At 27.8% G+C, this 15025-nt stretch overlaps 1 protein-coding gene across 1 annotated transcript; it reads left to right on the top strand.

Moving 5' to 3' along the window:
- Positions 1–4543: 4543 nt before the first annotated feature.
- Positions 4544–14800, top strand: LOC130796716 (uncharacterized). The gene is made up of 3 exons (XM_057659086.1): positions 4544–5245; positions 5355–5973; positions 13521–14800. The coding sequence occupies exons 1-3, from the start codon at positions 4842–4844 to the stop codon at positions 14529–14531; spliced, it is 2034 nt and encodes a 677-aa protein (XP_057515069.1). The 5' UTR covers positions 4544–4841; the 3' UTR covers positions 14532–14800.
- The last annotated feature ends 225 nt before the right edge of the window (positions 14801–15025 follow it).

The following is a 15025-nucleotide window of genomic DNA, read 5'->3' as shown; positions in this document are numbered from 1 at the left end:
TTACTTATATAAGGACCCTACTTTTTCGCTTGGGGCCCAAAAATTATCAGAAACGGTTTTGCATTCATGAGTTCAAAAGTCCATTGAGTTGAGGGATTTGGGTATATCCTATTTTAGACCTCACCAGTTAAGGTCGAATTTATGTTTACTATTTTGGGATTTAGGTTCAAATTTTGCAAATTCAACCTATTGACCCTAAATTAAAATTACTAAATATTTAATACTCTGTTTAAACAATAATCAATTCTGGTAAAAGAAGTTGTTTTATTGAGTTGTTGAATATAAAAACCATTTAATAGTTAGTTTGAGTTTAGTGCTCATTTGTTGACTAAATGACATTTTTTTATTTTAGTTTGAAACTGAATTTTCTTATTGGATTATGTATGTTAAAACTCGAATTGTTTTGAAATTAAAAGAGAAATGTCGTAGACTTTTTACATCAAACAATATGTATTTTGTTTTTACAAACAATTGAAAAGTCTTATTAAATTTGATAATGTGTATATTGTATCGACAAAAATAGAAAAATTTTATTCATAAAAAAGTGATTTGACAAATATTTATGAATGTAAATATATTTTTTTATTTTGCAAAAAAAATTTATTTGGACTTTGATTTAGATCCTAAGCCCACCATACCCAGAAATTTGGGTCATAATTCTAATTTTTCAAATCCAATACATCCAAATTCAAAACTATGCAAAAAAAATATAGATCCTTGATTGGTAGGCCCTTACACATCATCATCATCTTACTCAGTGTATTCCGCCTATAAAATTATGAGCAGGGTCTAAGGAGGAAAGGACGGTGACGACTCATACCCATAAAGAAGAGCACGACCAATGAGACCTCCAACTCGAGAAAGATCATGAGTAGTTCCTGCAAAGTATAAGACTGGGTGAAGCTGACGCTAACTCCACAAACGTGTATGTTATTATCCAAACGTGATCGTTAAAAAAATAAATAAATAAATAAAGTTATACAAAATGCATAAAAATAAAAAATAAAATAAAATAAAAATAAAACTAAAATAAAACAAAAACCTACTAATATTCATCCATACTTTTAGATCAAACACCTAAACATAGATGGATTTAGTTTTAGGATTGTTTTCAGATCTAATACCGATCTAAATCCATTATGCACTAACCTTTGATTAAAATTCGACCCATAATTCGATATATTATCAATTTCAAACCATTTTATATCAATTTAAATATTATTTAGACTTAAGTTCAACATATAAGTTAAGATAAGACATATGTATCTTGAAAAGGTATAAATAGATCAATCACATATGATACATCTAGAATTTAATGTAAAGTTGAAAAAATGTTTAGATCAAAATGCTTATATGAATCCACTAAAATAATTATATCGGATATAGATTATTGGATTAAATTCAAACTCGATCTATGATCATTCATATGGGCCGAAGCTCCTGATAATTCACAAAACAACCAAAATTCCAAGAATAAAAATCATCATAAAAATTTGAATGGACTAAGATCCACACACCAAAGTTTAACACGACCCAAGTGCTGACGTGTACGGCTAAGATGCACCTAATAGTCAAGTGGACAATATTGCATCTCAACGAAGAGAAAGGAATTTGATATTTACAAGTACTTGGATTATTTTTCATTTCAATCCAAATTACAAATTAATTTTGCTTTTGCATTGTTGATTATTAAAATAAGAAATTATGATGAATCTATTAAAATCCCATTTATTAATATTGTTATCAAATTTCAAGTTTAATATTCCATTATTTCCTTGACTTTGTTGAAAATTATCAAAAGTGTCTAATATAAAAATTTTTTTCAAAAAGTACTTAATAAAAAAAGTTTTTTAAAAAAATTTCTAACAAAATTTTTTCTTTTCTAAAGAATACCAAGTAACTATTTTTCTTCAATTGATTGTCGCATAAAATATTGACTGGTCACATCAAATTGAGTTAATACCTTCTTTTTTTTTTTATAAAATGGGGTTAATTACTTCACTTTGATTCTTTTTGAAACCCGAATTTGATAAATTGCGTTTAAGGTTTTTAGTTTTAGTTTTTGAGGAAGAAGGAGTTTTGGCAAATTTAGTATGATTTTTGTAAGAAAAAAGTGGTTTTTATGTTGATGGGTGATTTTTAAACCTTTAACAGCCCGTTTGGTACATGGTATTAGAGGGCGGTAATAGTAATAAAATTAAGTAATAAAAAATTTGGTTATTTGGATGCCTTCAATGGTAATGGATGATAATAAAATAAGGTAATAAAATTACCAAAAAGGGCCATTTTTATTCCCATCAAACAACCTGGTATTAGGTTGTAATGGTAATGAAGTATTAATGTGGTAATAAAATAAGGTAATGTTGTTTCGAGCTGAAGAAAAAAAATTAATGAAGAAAAAAAAGGCAATGTAATTATCCAAAAAAATATTATTATTAAAAAAAGAATCATTAGACAGAATAATTTAGATACAATAATGCTTTTAGATACAAATATACAATAATGAAACTAAGAGTTACCATTTTTTATTACTAACAATCAAATGCAATCAATGGAATATTATCTTTCATTATCATTCTTTAGTCATGCATACCAAACAAAAGAATTTTTATTACCAATTCTCAGATCTATTCCTTCATTATTATTGCCATTACAACATTTCATTCCCATTACTTCATTACCATCAACTAAACGGACCGTAAGTTCATGAGTTTTTTCAAATAAGGATTTTCTACCAAGAAAAAGAATGAGATTGTTAGATATGAATCTCGTAAGAAGTAAAAACAAGGAAAGAAGCAAAAAGAAGTGAAGCAAGAATGATAAACGAGCTTGAAAAATTTTCGATTTTAATGATGAAGAATTTTTTATTTTGAGTGAAAAGCAGAGGTAGAAGATGAGTGAAAAATTAAAAGTAAAACATTCGTTTTTAATTGAATATGACTAAGGAAACAGGGAACATTAACTGCTCACGTGCACTTTATGTGTCCAGTCAATTTTATATTTAATAGTTAACTGAAGAAAAACGTTTACTTTGTGCTATTTGAAAAATATATAATTTATTTTTTTGGCAAAACTTTTTTTTATTAGTCACTTTTTAGAAAAAAAATTTATTTGTTATTTTCTTACAATTTTCTCTTTATTTGTTAAATTCACTATGGATCATCTCAATGATTCTGTTAAACAATTTATTTATGGTTGCATAACAAGGAGTGACAAAATAACTAAAAAGACATGACTTTCCAAGCATTTCCTGAGATTATTGGGTTTGATACAAAGTTAATTTTTATTAAAAATTTGTAATTTCTTAAAAAAAATTTTGCTCTGAAAATAAGTTTATTTATTGGGCATAAGTAATAAGTAATTGAAATTTGTAATTTGAAATCACTACACTTTTTAATTATTAAATGTATAATTTTGATAAGGATATCGTTTAAAAGGGAATTTCAATGTTCTATGATTAATTAGAACGTTTTTATAAATCATTGAAATAATATTTTTTTATAAAATATTCTCAATTTCTTTAAATTTACCCTATTTTTTATTTTAATTTATTTTATTAATTTGACACCATTTTATTTATTGGCAATGGTATAACACATCTTTTTTTAATTTTATTTACTAACTTATATTCCTTGTCCATCTTATGTTACATATTTCCACACTTGATTAGAACATTTTTACAAACCATTAAAATAAACATGTTTATAAAATGCTATTTTTGTCCCTCGTAATTCCCACTAATTTTGCACTCATTTTTTTATCAACAATAATTTAAGTTTTTATTTTTTAATATCATCTACAAACTTATATTATTTTTCTATCTAAACTACTCATTTTTATCATCTATTTAATTATTTGATTTATTTCCAACTCAGTTTTCATATTCATTCTACAACTTATGTAAAATAAAAAAGGACAGTATAAATTGTAATAAAAATAGAAAACAACTAGTATAGAATCTCGTGCAATGCAAGAAGTTATTAGTGTTAAGATATATAAGTATTATGATTTTAACAAAATGTTACCGTTGTCAAATTGATATTTTTCGATTTTTAAATTTTTTTTCTGTTTTAAAAATAATATTTTTTTATTTTAACTTTATTATTATTAATATTTTAGTTTAATAATAATAATGGTTGATTTTATAATTTAAAATATACTTAACAACATTTTAGCAATTTTAATTAAAAAATGTGGCAACACAATGAAAATTTAATTTATTAACCATAAATAATACCAACATAAGGTAGTATTTTTCTAGAATAATACTAATTTTAATTTATTAGAGATTTTTTTAAAAAATACCCCTTTAAATTTATATTATTCATAGTTAATAAAAAAATTGATATTATTATAGAGAAATAAGTAAAGTTATATTATTCATAATAATTTTTCATTTAAAAAATTGGTATGTATGATTAAACGATCTACTATATAAAAATCAAAATTGTAAACAAAATAAGAGGTCAAAATAGTAATTAAACAAACAAAAGAACCATCAGTGACCGGAGTAGCAGTATAAAAGAAAAACTTGCAAGCCCTTATTACACAATCAAAAAGTCTCCCCAACTTCCCCCCGCCTCCATTCATCCATAAATTATCGAAGGTCCGACCAAAACCCAAATTTGAACTAATTTATTATTTTAAATTTTTTAGATCTTTTATTATGGCTATAAAATTTCAAACACCATCCAAAAGCCCTAATTTTTTTTAAAAATAAATTATTTAGCCAGAAGAAAAAATGATGGTAGAAATTTTAGATTTAGAAATATTGACGTTTAGGAGAGAAAATAATCTGAGATTTTTAAATACTCCTTTATATTATTAATTTATTTATTATAATGAATGAAAAAGAGAAATACGACGAGACGATGTCGTCCAATAATGAAACTTTACGGACGAAAATGCCGGAAAATGAAGGAGAACAAACGTGGGGAGTATTAGAGGAGTTGTTGTTGGTGTGTGCCGTTAATCGCCATGGGACAGATAGTTGGGAGTCCATAGCTAAAGAACTCCAAAAACGTATTAAACACTCTTCTTCTCACAACGAGGATAAATATGAAAATTTTGATGTTAATTCTGGTTTTTCGTCTAAGAACTGCAAGGAAAAGTACGTCCACTTAAAGCGCCGCTTTCATGACGACGAAGACGACGACGATGGTGTGTTGCGTATGGTGGAGGAATTACGAAAGCTTCGCGTTGAAGAACTTAAGCGTGAAGTTCATCGTCATGATGTTTCGATCGTGTAATTTGAATTTGATTATGATTTTAGATGTTTTCGATCTATGTTCTGTAGATTTGGTTGAGATAGATCTGATAGTTGATTGATGAATTTTTTTTTTGTAATTGAAAAGGTCGTTGCAATCGAAAGTGAAGAGATTAAAGGAGGAGAGGGAGAATAACAGTAAGGTAAAAGAAGAACAAGCAGATCTGAAGATTGAACCGGTGGAAAATATTAGAGAAAAACACGAGGAAGAATTTGAAAGATCTTCGCAAGAAAAAGTTATTACCGGTGACTCGGCTGAGAACCGGTCGTGGAACGAGTCGAACTCGACAAGCCACCACCACCACCACGACGATGACGTCAAAACCGACACGACCCAAGCGGTTACAGAGGAGAGAAAATCAAAATTGAAGCGTGAATCGGACGAGCCAGATCCGGTTCAACTAGAGAAGAAATCGTTTAGAGAAGGGAAGGTGAGTCGACTCACTGAGTCATTATCCGAGTCGAGAAGAGGTGAAAGTTTGAAGCAACAGAGTAGTGACGTTCAAAGCTGCGCAAGTTTGTCGAAGATAAAACGATGTCGTTTCGGTAGGGGAGGAGGAGATAATAGTACTGATGAGTTTGAGGCAGAGGAGCTTTCTCCCGCTAATAAGCGGATCAACGCAAAATCTCAACCATTGATTCGTTTTCTGGAGATCCTCAGGTCACATAAACACGGCTCTGTTTTTCAGCGTCGAATTCCTAGTCAGGTAAATCTTTTAGAAGTACATCATTTTTGCTCGTAATTATTTAAAATTTTGAACCCTTCGTTTTTTTTTTAAAACTATAAACCAACAGTTAGAAAATAAATAGTCTAATAATATAAAAATATTAATTAAGATTGTTTACATGTATAAGATATTACAATTTCGATAATCCAATTTGCATGATACACTTAATTTACAATGATATTAATATTTCCATTCAAATAACGGTTAAGTTTCATAACCAAAATTTACCAACATTAACTTGATAAAGACCTTTAATCTAATAGAAAGACTTATCTGTATCTTCATAGGTAGGTGCCATACCAAACAAATGCAATATTTTGGTTATTTGCACGAGTTATTTCTTATTTATTACCACTAATTCTTATCTAAAATCAGAGTTGAAATCCTTGGTCAAGAGGGCATTATGGTAATAATATAATTATGAATAAATTGTTGCTTTATTACTTCAGTTTTTTAGAAAAATAATATTTAAACAAAGGAGAAGATAAAATTATAGATGTATTAAGATATAAGATATAAGATATGGAGTAAAATGAAAAACTCAATAACGTTAGTTTAAACATAGTAGAATAGAGAAAAGCCCAAACGTTGTTTTACTCCATTAAATTAAACAAGTATAAAAGGAAAAATTCCGTATAATAAGGCTAGATCTTAACATTACTATTAAGTATTATTTAATTGTTTTTATGATTTACTCTTATTGTGATATTAAAGTTGCATATAACTCTTTCTAGCCTAAACACTTTTCTTTTTTATTGTGTTGTTTTTATTATTTTTTTTAATTTTAATCAACACATTTTAGCTCTTTTTTATTCCAAATAATTTTTATAATCTCATTCTATCTCGGTTGTTATGTAAAAAATATATTTTACAATCAAAGGAAATTCCAAAAAATTGTAGAAGTAATTTTTCGCAAAAATTTATGTTGATACAATCAGACTTAATTTAGACCACGTCCGAAGAATTACAAGTAGCAAAAATTTTAAAACTATCTAATACTCTCTCTAATCCACTACAATGTGTCATTTATTTTTTAGAATTATTTACTTCTTACTCTTAATTTATATTTTATTATTAATTTATAAGTTAAAACATAACTAAGTGAGATTGTTTGATCATCTCAATACAAATATTTTAGTTAGTTTATATCAATTTATAAGTATTATTTATATCAATTTTTTATAATTATTAATTATGCATAATTAGAAATATTAGGAATTAAATAATTACATTGGATAGATAAAGTAAATGAAATATTAGCGGTGATTTGGAGGGAGTACTTAAAAGTTAACAGTATCTATGTGCATAAATTTATTTTAGTTAGTTTTTAATGTATTTTTAATGGAAATAATCAGCCACTTTTATTATTTTTTTTACACGTTTTCTTTTTCTTTTATCATTTATGATCCGCATTATTTCATTTTTATAAATCACTTTTTTTTTATTTTTTATTTTATTTATATGTTAGCAAATTTACAAGGAGAGAAAGGTTATCTTTCTTGTTCTAACTTACAAGGTGGGAACATTTTGAGAGTGGGCGAAAATGAAAAATAATTCATGCCACGTCGTCATGGTGGTAACTAGTAAGACATGCAAAAGAACAGGGCGGGGACATAGGTGTCAAATCCCGGAAAAGTTTAAGGGTATTTTAGTCAAAAGATAAATAATTGGGCTGGGTCTCGAGTATTTGAAACGCAAGTTGGATAAATTGGTCCATGGCTCTATTTTTCTCTTGGGCTTTTCTTTTCTGGACTCATGAGAGTGATTGTTCTTCCTATCACTTTTTTTTCAAATTTAAATTTTTCATTTTTATATGAGATAGTGTAACCGTGACTCTCTGAGACATGTTTTATATACAGGTTGAATAGTCTAATTAATATAAATTATTAGTATATAAAGTTCACGTCGCTTGGATATGACCTTTTACGAGAGTAACTCACTCGTTCTTAATTGTAGATGATTTCCTTAACATAAAAATTTAAAAAGCACGATGAAAATTTATTAACAAATAATTTGATGTGTTTTTTTGTTTAATATCAGCGTCAACCATTATTTTGGAGTACACCTAATAATTAAATTAAGAAACAACTAATAATTAAATTAACTTGAAGTAATATTAAATGTTATCTTTCATTTTTAGTCGCTACACATCCCTCTATGAAAAACAATTAGTATAATAGTAGTGTTAATAATTTAAATAATATTATAAGAATACATACTGATCGTGCGGTTAAAATTTGTGAATATATTGGTCTAATTCTCTAATATTTTTTAATTGATAATATATTTATTGAGGTAATTTTTTCTCATAAGAGGAGAAATGAATACAAACCTTTTATTCCAAATATCTGAAGTCTGTAGAGAACTGGAGATTCAAAAATTTTACAAAAACCTGATGAAGTAACTGTATATACGTGGTACGTAAAATGTTATTTATATCCAAGCTAAGGGAGGAGTTTTATTTTCGTATTTTTAATCTTTCCGATATAGGAAATTCAAGTTGACCGGGCAAGGAAAATAATAAGTGGTATTTGAAATTAAAAATTGAATTTTATTTCGGCGATTAAATAAGTTTCTTATATTAAATTCCACTTAACTTATTTCTTTTCTCAACCTACATTATAATTAAAAAAATAATTTTAAAAAAAGGGCAACTAATAATAGACAAAACATGGAGAATCCGCCTAAAATTTTACTTGTACATTAAATAGTTTCAACAAAATCATTCTGATTGAAGTATTTTGTTTTGATTATTTTTTTAAAAATCTAAGGTAATGTTATTAAAACATTATATTCAAATTTCACTATTATTTAATTTTGCTATTATATGACAATATTTTTATATTTAAAATAAATAGGATGAATTTTATCAAACAAATCATCTAATTGAACAAAATATATGTAAATTTTAAAATATGATCATTTATTTTGTTCTATCCAAAGATTTGTTTATTATAATTCATCGTTTTTATTTTAAATATAAACATCACTTATATAATAGAATAATAAAATTTGAAAATAATTTTTTTAAAATATTATTTTAAATTTTTTAAAAAATAAGTCAAAACAAAGCATTTCAATCAAACATAATAGTTTTGTTGAAACTTTCTAATGTATGTGCAAAATTTTTACGCGGATTCTTCAAATCTCGTCTATTATTAATTCTTATTGGTAAGTAAATAGTCTTATGTTTTATATAGAATTGAGAATTACAACCTTGTTTTTATTTGCGAATTACTGTCTTTATAGTTCATTTTTGATCACTATTCAGGCCATTGACCGTTTCCGTATAAAATGACCGATTAATCAGCGTTTTTACCTTTGATTTTTTTTTTGTTTTAATTTTTTTTGTGAGTTTTAATTTTTTTTTTCATTTAATTCTTCTTCTCAATTATCTTTCTCTCTCCTCCTTCTTCTTCCCCAATTACCTTTCTCTCTCCTTCTTCCCTAACATTTAACGGAATCCACCATTTACTCCTTTGAAACTCTATCTTAGTGACTTTTAATTTTTAATTTTTGTGAGTTTCTTTTTCCCCTGATATTTAACTCAATCCACCATTGAAACTCCTTTCGATATTTTCAATCCACCTCCATACTCGTTCGTTTAACTCGATACTGAAAAGTTCTTCTGCGTGTGAGATGAGAGCAGGATTAATTTACAGCCGCTTAGTGAACAAGTCTGCTGAGAGCAGTCTCAATGGTATTGGAATGGTTTGCTCCATTTTTAAATGATTTTCAATGGACGTACAGTCCATACTGTGAATCTGTGATGGTGATGGAACTTGTAAATGTGGAGGTGAATATGAAGGTAACCTGTATCTTCCCGATGGATGCCAAGGTAAAAAGCTATTTCCTCTATCATTTAATTATTACCTCAATGATGAGCATTTTTCTTCAGCTCCGTGATTTTTGAGGAAAATCAATTCCTTTATGTCCTAGTTTTAAGGGAATGTAGGGGCTGCATACATCGGTGTAAGAGAGCTTGGGATGAATCTGATGAATCTATACATTATTACTGTGACAAGTATCCAATCTTTAAGTGGGGATTTGTACTTTGGTATATTGGATTAAATGGACGAGTATGGAACTGGATTGAAAATATCGGATGGAGTTTTAATGGTGGGTTGAGTTAAATGTTGGGGGAAGAAGGAGATCACAAAAATCAAAAATTAAAAGTCACGAAGATGGAGTTTTAGAGGTGGATTGGGTTAAATACTAGGGGAAGAAAAAGGAGAGAGAAAGGTAATTGGGGAAGAAGAATTAAATGAAAAAAGAAAAAAAACTCAAAAAAAAAAAATTCAAAGGTAAAAATGCTGGTCGACTAGTCATTTTATACGAATCCGGTCACTTGGCCTGAATAATGGTAAAAAATGAACTATGAAAGCTGTAATTCGTAAAAAAAACATCATGTTGTAATTCGCAATTAATTCTTTATATATACACGTTATTGAAAAATACATGTACTTCTTATCCTGCATGAATTTTTGTTTAACCTTATACGTTGGTTTATAGTGATGGGAAAATAAAAAAATATATATATAAAAAAATAAAAAAAATCAAAAGTTTAAAAAATAAAAAAATTTTAAAATAAAAAAAGTAAAAGAATAAAAATGAACAATATTCTTTTATTAATCCATCTAATTAAAATGTATAATATCTATTCATTTTCCTTTAAACAAATCAAATGATACACATGATTTGATTCATTTTCACCAAATTAAAAGGTTTTCACAAGATTTCTTTTATATATATATATATATATATTTTTTTTTCACAAGATTTCTTTTATATATATATATATATATATATATATATATTTTTTTTTTTTTTCACAAGATTTCTTATATATATATATATATATATATATATATATATATATATATAATTTAATAATCAAATTAAAGTTTTGGTAACGGCTACGGGTTGTAGCATGAGCATCGTCTTATTATACGCACGTTAAGTAACTTGAACTTCCAGGAAAGTTGAAGAGTGTGTTTTATTATTTATGCACTTAATATAAACCTGTAGCCCATTATTAGCACATCCAATTAGTTTTATTTTACATTCATATTACTGTATTAAGAAGGAAAAATTGGTAAATAATATTCTTAATTATTGGTGATTGACTTAAAAGATCTTCAATTTATTTAATTTTGTATACCACTAAGTATTGAAAACTTAACGTTGAACACTATCTATATTATTTTCTACCGGCTGTTTTTGGGATCTTTTGAGTAAATGAGCAATAGTTGGAGTATTTAAGGTTAAGTATTCTAATACTTAAGAATATACGAGGTTAAATAATAGTTGGGAATTATCAATGAGCAATAGTTAATAAATTTTCCTATTAAGAAATATTTGTAAAAATTAAATTTATTTTAGTTGAAATAAGTATTATTTTTTTTGGTAAAATTATATAATTGAATTTCACTTACCTCTTTTCTTCCCTTAGTCTACCGTCTAATAAAAGAAACTTTTGGGAGTGATTGACAATATTCCTCTCATTATTCATCCATCTACATTTCCAAGTTTAGTCGGTTAAAAGTTTGTATGATGTTTGGTGAGAGGATTCTATATGGGTTTTAGGTTGGACCCCGAGAAATATTTAGTACAAGACATTTTTTTTGAGATATGCCTAACTCCTAAGACATTTAATTTATGAAAAGAATTACTAAAAAATCTCGTAATGAGGTGATTTTAATAAATAATGGTTATTTGTAAAGTTAATACATTATTTTTATATAATAATTCCTCCTATTCGGCTTATCTGTCCCATTTCCTTTTATGGTCAAGTCACCTTAATTGTCCCATTTCTATTTTTGGTATGAGTTTTTTACTTTTATGCCCTTCGTAGCTTTATCATATTTTCAATTATGCCCTCCATTTTCCTCCCTTACATTAAAAACCCATGATACCACTCTCTTTCCTACCCTTAGGGTCCCACTTTTGACTCTCCTTAAAATCCGTGAAAAGTCAAATGAGACTCTTAAGGTGGATAGGAGGGAGTAGAACTTAATAGGGCGAGAGATTTGTAATTTTAATTTATCTTTTTGGTTTTGTTTATTAAACTATTATATTATTCTTTTTGTCTTTTCTATAGTGATCTACAGTTACAAACTCACCACGATTGATTAGAAATTTCTGCTTCATAATCATCCTAGAAAGATATATTAACTCCTATGTCTTTTTTTTAATTTTTAATTGACTTTTAATTTTTGCCTTAATATTTAAATTGGATATAAATGTGAGTTTTAAGTTAAAATAATTTGCTTTTGTAGTTTGTTTAACTTGCTAGCTAAAACAATTAACAACCATTTGACAAATAACTCCAATATAAACTTGTAACATGTGGTTATATTAAAGAAAAATTTTTTGAGTTATGATCTTACAGATAGGATGTTGTCTAAAAGTTCAGGATAATTTTCAAATTGAGATAAACTTGCAATAGTTTATACTACATATTCGTAGTAACTTAGAATTTTGTAGGGCAAATTATAATTTAAGATTTAGATGTCGGAATTTAACTTGTTAGTATAAAAAAATTAGTGGCGAATTTACATATCATTGCTGCTGTGATAAATTGCTATAGATTCATCTATTTGATTTAAGGGACGAATTTTAACATGAAAAATGCATGTAAAAGTAGGTCATACCAGAGCTGTCTTGAAAAGCATAAGTACAGTACGAAGAACTTGCAGTAGTTGTTATTAAAATATGCTCATAACTCCTAAGTGCTTTTTTTTTTTGAAAAAAATATTTGACTATGTTAATTTATTTTTTTTTGAAAAGTGCGCTACGCTCTTGTAAGGTTTTTAAATAAGGTCGCACTTCCTTTCATTTGATAATATTCCTTTGTTCTTTTTAAAATTGCTGCAGTGTAGTTAGAAAGATTTTATTTAGAAAATTGTAATATAACAAATTTAAAAGAATAATAAATATAACACATTGATACTATAAATCTTTTACCATAAAAGAAATAATGTAGGTTCAAAACAGAGAAATTAAGTTTGATAAAATTGGTACCATGGTCTCAACTAACTATCTTTTATTTAAATTGGAATATCTAACGTTAGGTGTGAGGATGATTTGTTTTGCGTTCATATTTCTAGTTTAAAGGACTCGTGTAAGAGGGCGTGTTGTAGTGTAAATTATATATTGTAAGTCTGTGATCTCAACCATAAACGTTAAGCTTATGGTTGAGTTGATTCTTTCACATCAACCAATTTAACTTATTGGTGATCCTACCTCCCCATTGACCTTCAAGTCCCTAAATCTAATTTAACTGTAATAAATTTAAATTCTCAAATGACACGATATGATGATGAGATCATTTCTACTAAATACATTTTCATTATTTTTATCAATTTTTCTTAATTCTTAATTTTTACCCTATTTCCATGCGATTGAGACAGTATGACTTGGGGATTTGAACTCCATGATGTTTGAGTAATTGTCAAAAGTTAAAATTATTGTAGTATAATTTGCTTATTTTTACTTTATTTTAATGAAATTTTCTTATGTAACAGGAAACTGAAAAGTACCGAAATGTGATCCGTCAACACATGGATCTGGATACGGTTCAATCCCGACTTGATAAAGGTATTTACAGCGATTGTCATCCCAAGTTTTACCGTGATCTTCTTCTCATTTTCACCAATGCAGTTCTTTTTTACCGTAAAAGCTCTGCAGAGCATTTAGCTGCAAGAGAATTGCGAAGATTTGTAATCGATGAAATTACCCGGAAAAACCCTAAACCCAAAATTCAACCAAGGAAACCCGACCCAGATCCACAGCAGCTTGAACCCGTAGTTAAGAAACCTAGATCCACTACCATGGTTGTCTGCCGGAGGCGGATCTCCGGCTCAATCCAAGCATTGTCTGATAGTCTAAAGAAGGGGGATTCAAACGATGTTACTAATACTAGTACGAATAATTTTAGTAAGAGTAATAGTAGTAGTAAATTGGAGAATAATGGTCGCGAAGAGAAGATAACGCATGATCATGTTCAAAAGAAATCGAATAATAATGGTGATAATGGTCATGCCGATGGAAATTTGAAGAAATCGAATTTGGTTAATGGAGGTTTGAGGTTGAGTAATAATAACGATAAGAAGGTAATTAGCAAAAATTTGAGGGATCAAAAACAAGAGAAAAATAGTTCTTCAAGTCTTTTGAAGAAACAGGGGGTGGCTAATTTTTTAAAAAGAATGAAGCAAAATTCGCCTGTAAGTCAAGAAAAGATGAAGAATAATGAGGAGGAAGATGAGGAGGAGAAAAATGGTGGTAATGGAAATGGTAAGAAGACAAGTGGGAGTGGGACCCACAGGAGAAATGTTAAAGAGGAGGCTGAAGTTTGTGTGACAAGGAGGAGGAGTAGTGGTAGGAAAGGAGAAAAAGATTCGACGGATGAAGCTTCTAGAAGAGCCATTGGTAGACCTCCTAAAAGAAAGGCAGCAATGGTGAGTGGTGGAATAACGGTTTCCAGTAAAGGAGGAAGAAGTGGTGGTGAAAAGGTTAAGAAAAAACCTAGGAGGTAAAATTTGATCGCAAATTCTTGTATGTGGCGGTTTTTCAGTGAGACGCATTTTATATATGGGCTAATATGGCTTGTTTTGAGGTTGCATTGTAAGAATAGCTCAAATTTGATTAGATTGTTGTATATCAAGGGCATGCTTTTTTTTTGAATTGTATTTTAATGTTTTTCTAGCTTTGTAGCATACATTAAGGGATGAAGAGGGGTCTTCATTGGGTTTGTATTTTGTAGTTGAATAGAATGAAAAAGAACATAGTTATAGTTGTGGTTGCATTTGTAGAGTAGTTTTGTATAAGCAAGTTTTAAAATTAATAGTTTTTTTTTCTCAAGATTATTCTATCTGATTCATAATAGATTAATATATATTTTTTTTTAATTTCTTTACAGCAATTTTATATTTGGAAATTTATCGATCATTTTCTCTCGCATAATTTAACTGATGTCACACTTAACTCTTTATTAGATTACATGAACTATATAATTGTGGTAATTTATTGA

This window comes from Amaranthus tricolor, chromosome 12 (assembly GCF_026212465.1).
Source record: "Amaranthus tricolor cultivar Red isolate AtriRed21 chromosome 12, ASM2621246v1, whole genome shotgun sequence".
Lineage (NCBI taxonomy): Eukaryota > Viridiplantae > Streptophyta > Magnoliopsida > Caryophyllales > Amaranthaceae > Amaranthus > Amaranthus tricolor.
The sequence above is the reverse complement of the archived record's forward strand: the minus strand, read 5'-3'. Positions and strand labels throughout refer to the sequence as shown.

Bases quoted from the DNA above. Each gene is read 5' to 3' on its own strand.
- LOC130796716 (XM_057659086.1), top strand. From the start codon at position 4,842: ATGAATGAAAAAGAGAAATACGACGAGACGATGTCGTCCAATAATGAA. The intron at 5,246-5,354 runs GTAATTTGAATT...GTAATTGAAAAG, and splicing joins CGTCATGATGTTTCGATCGT to GTCGTTGCAATCGAAAGTGA. The intron at 5,974-13,520 runs GTAAATCTTTTA...CTTATGTAACAG, and splicing joins AGCGTCGAATTCCTAGTCAG to GAAACTGAAAAGTACCGAAA.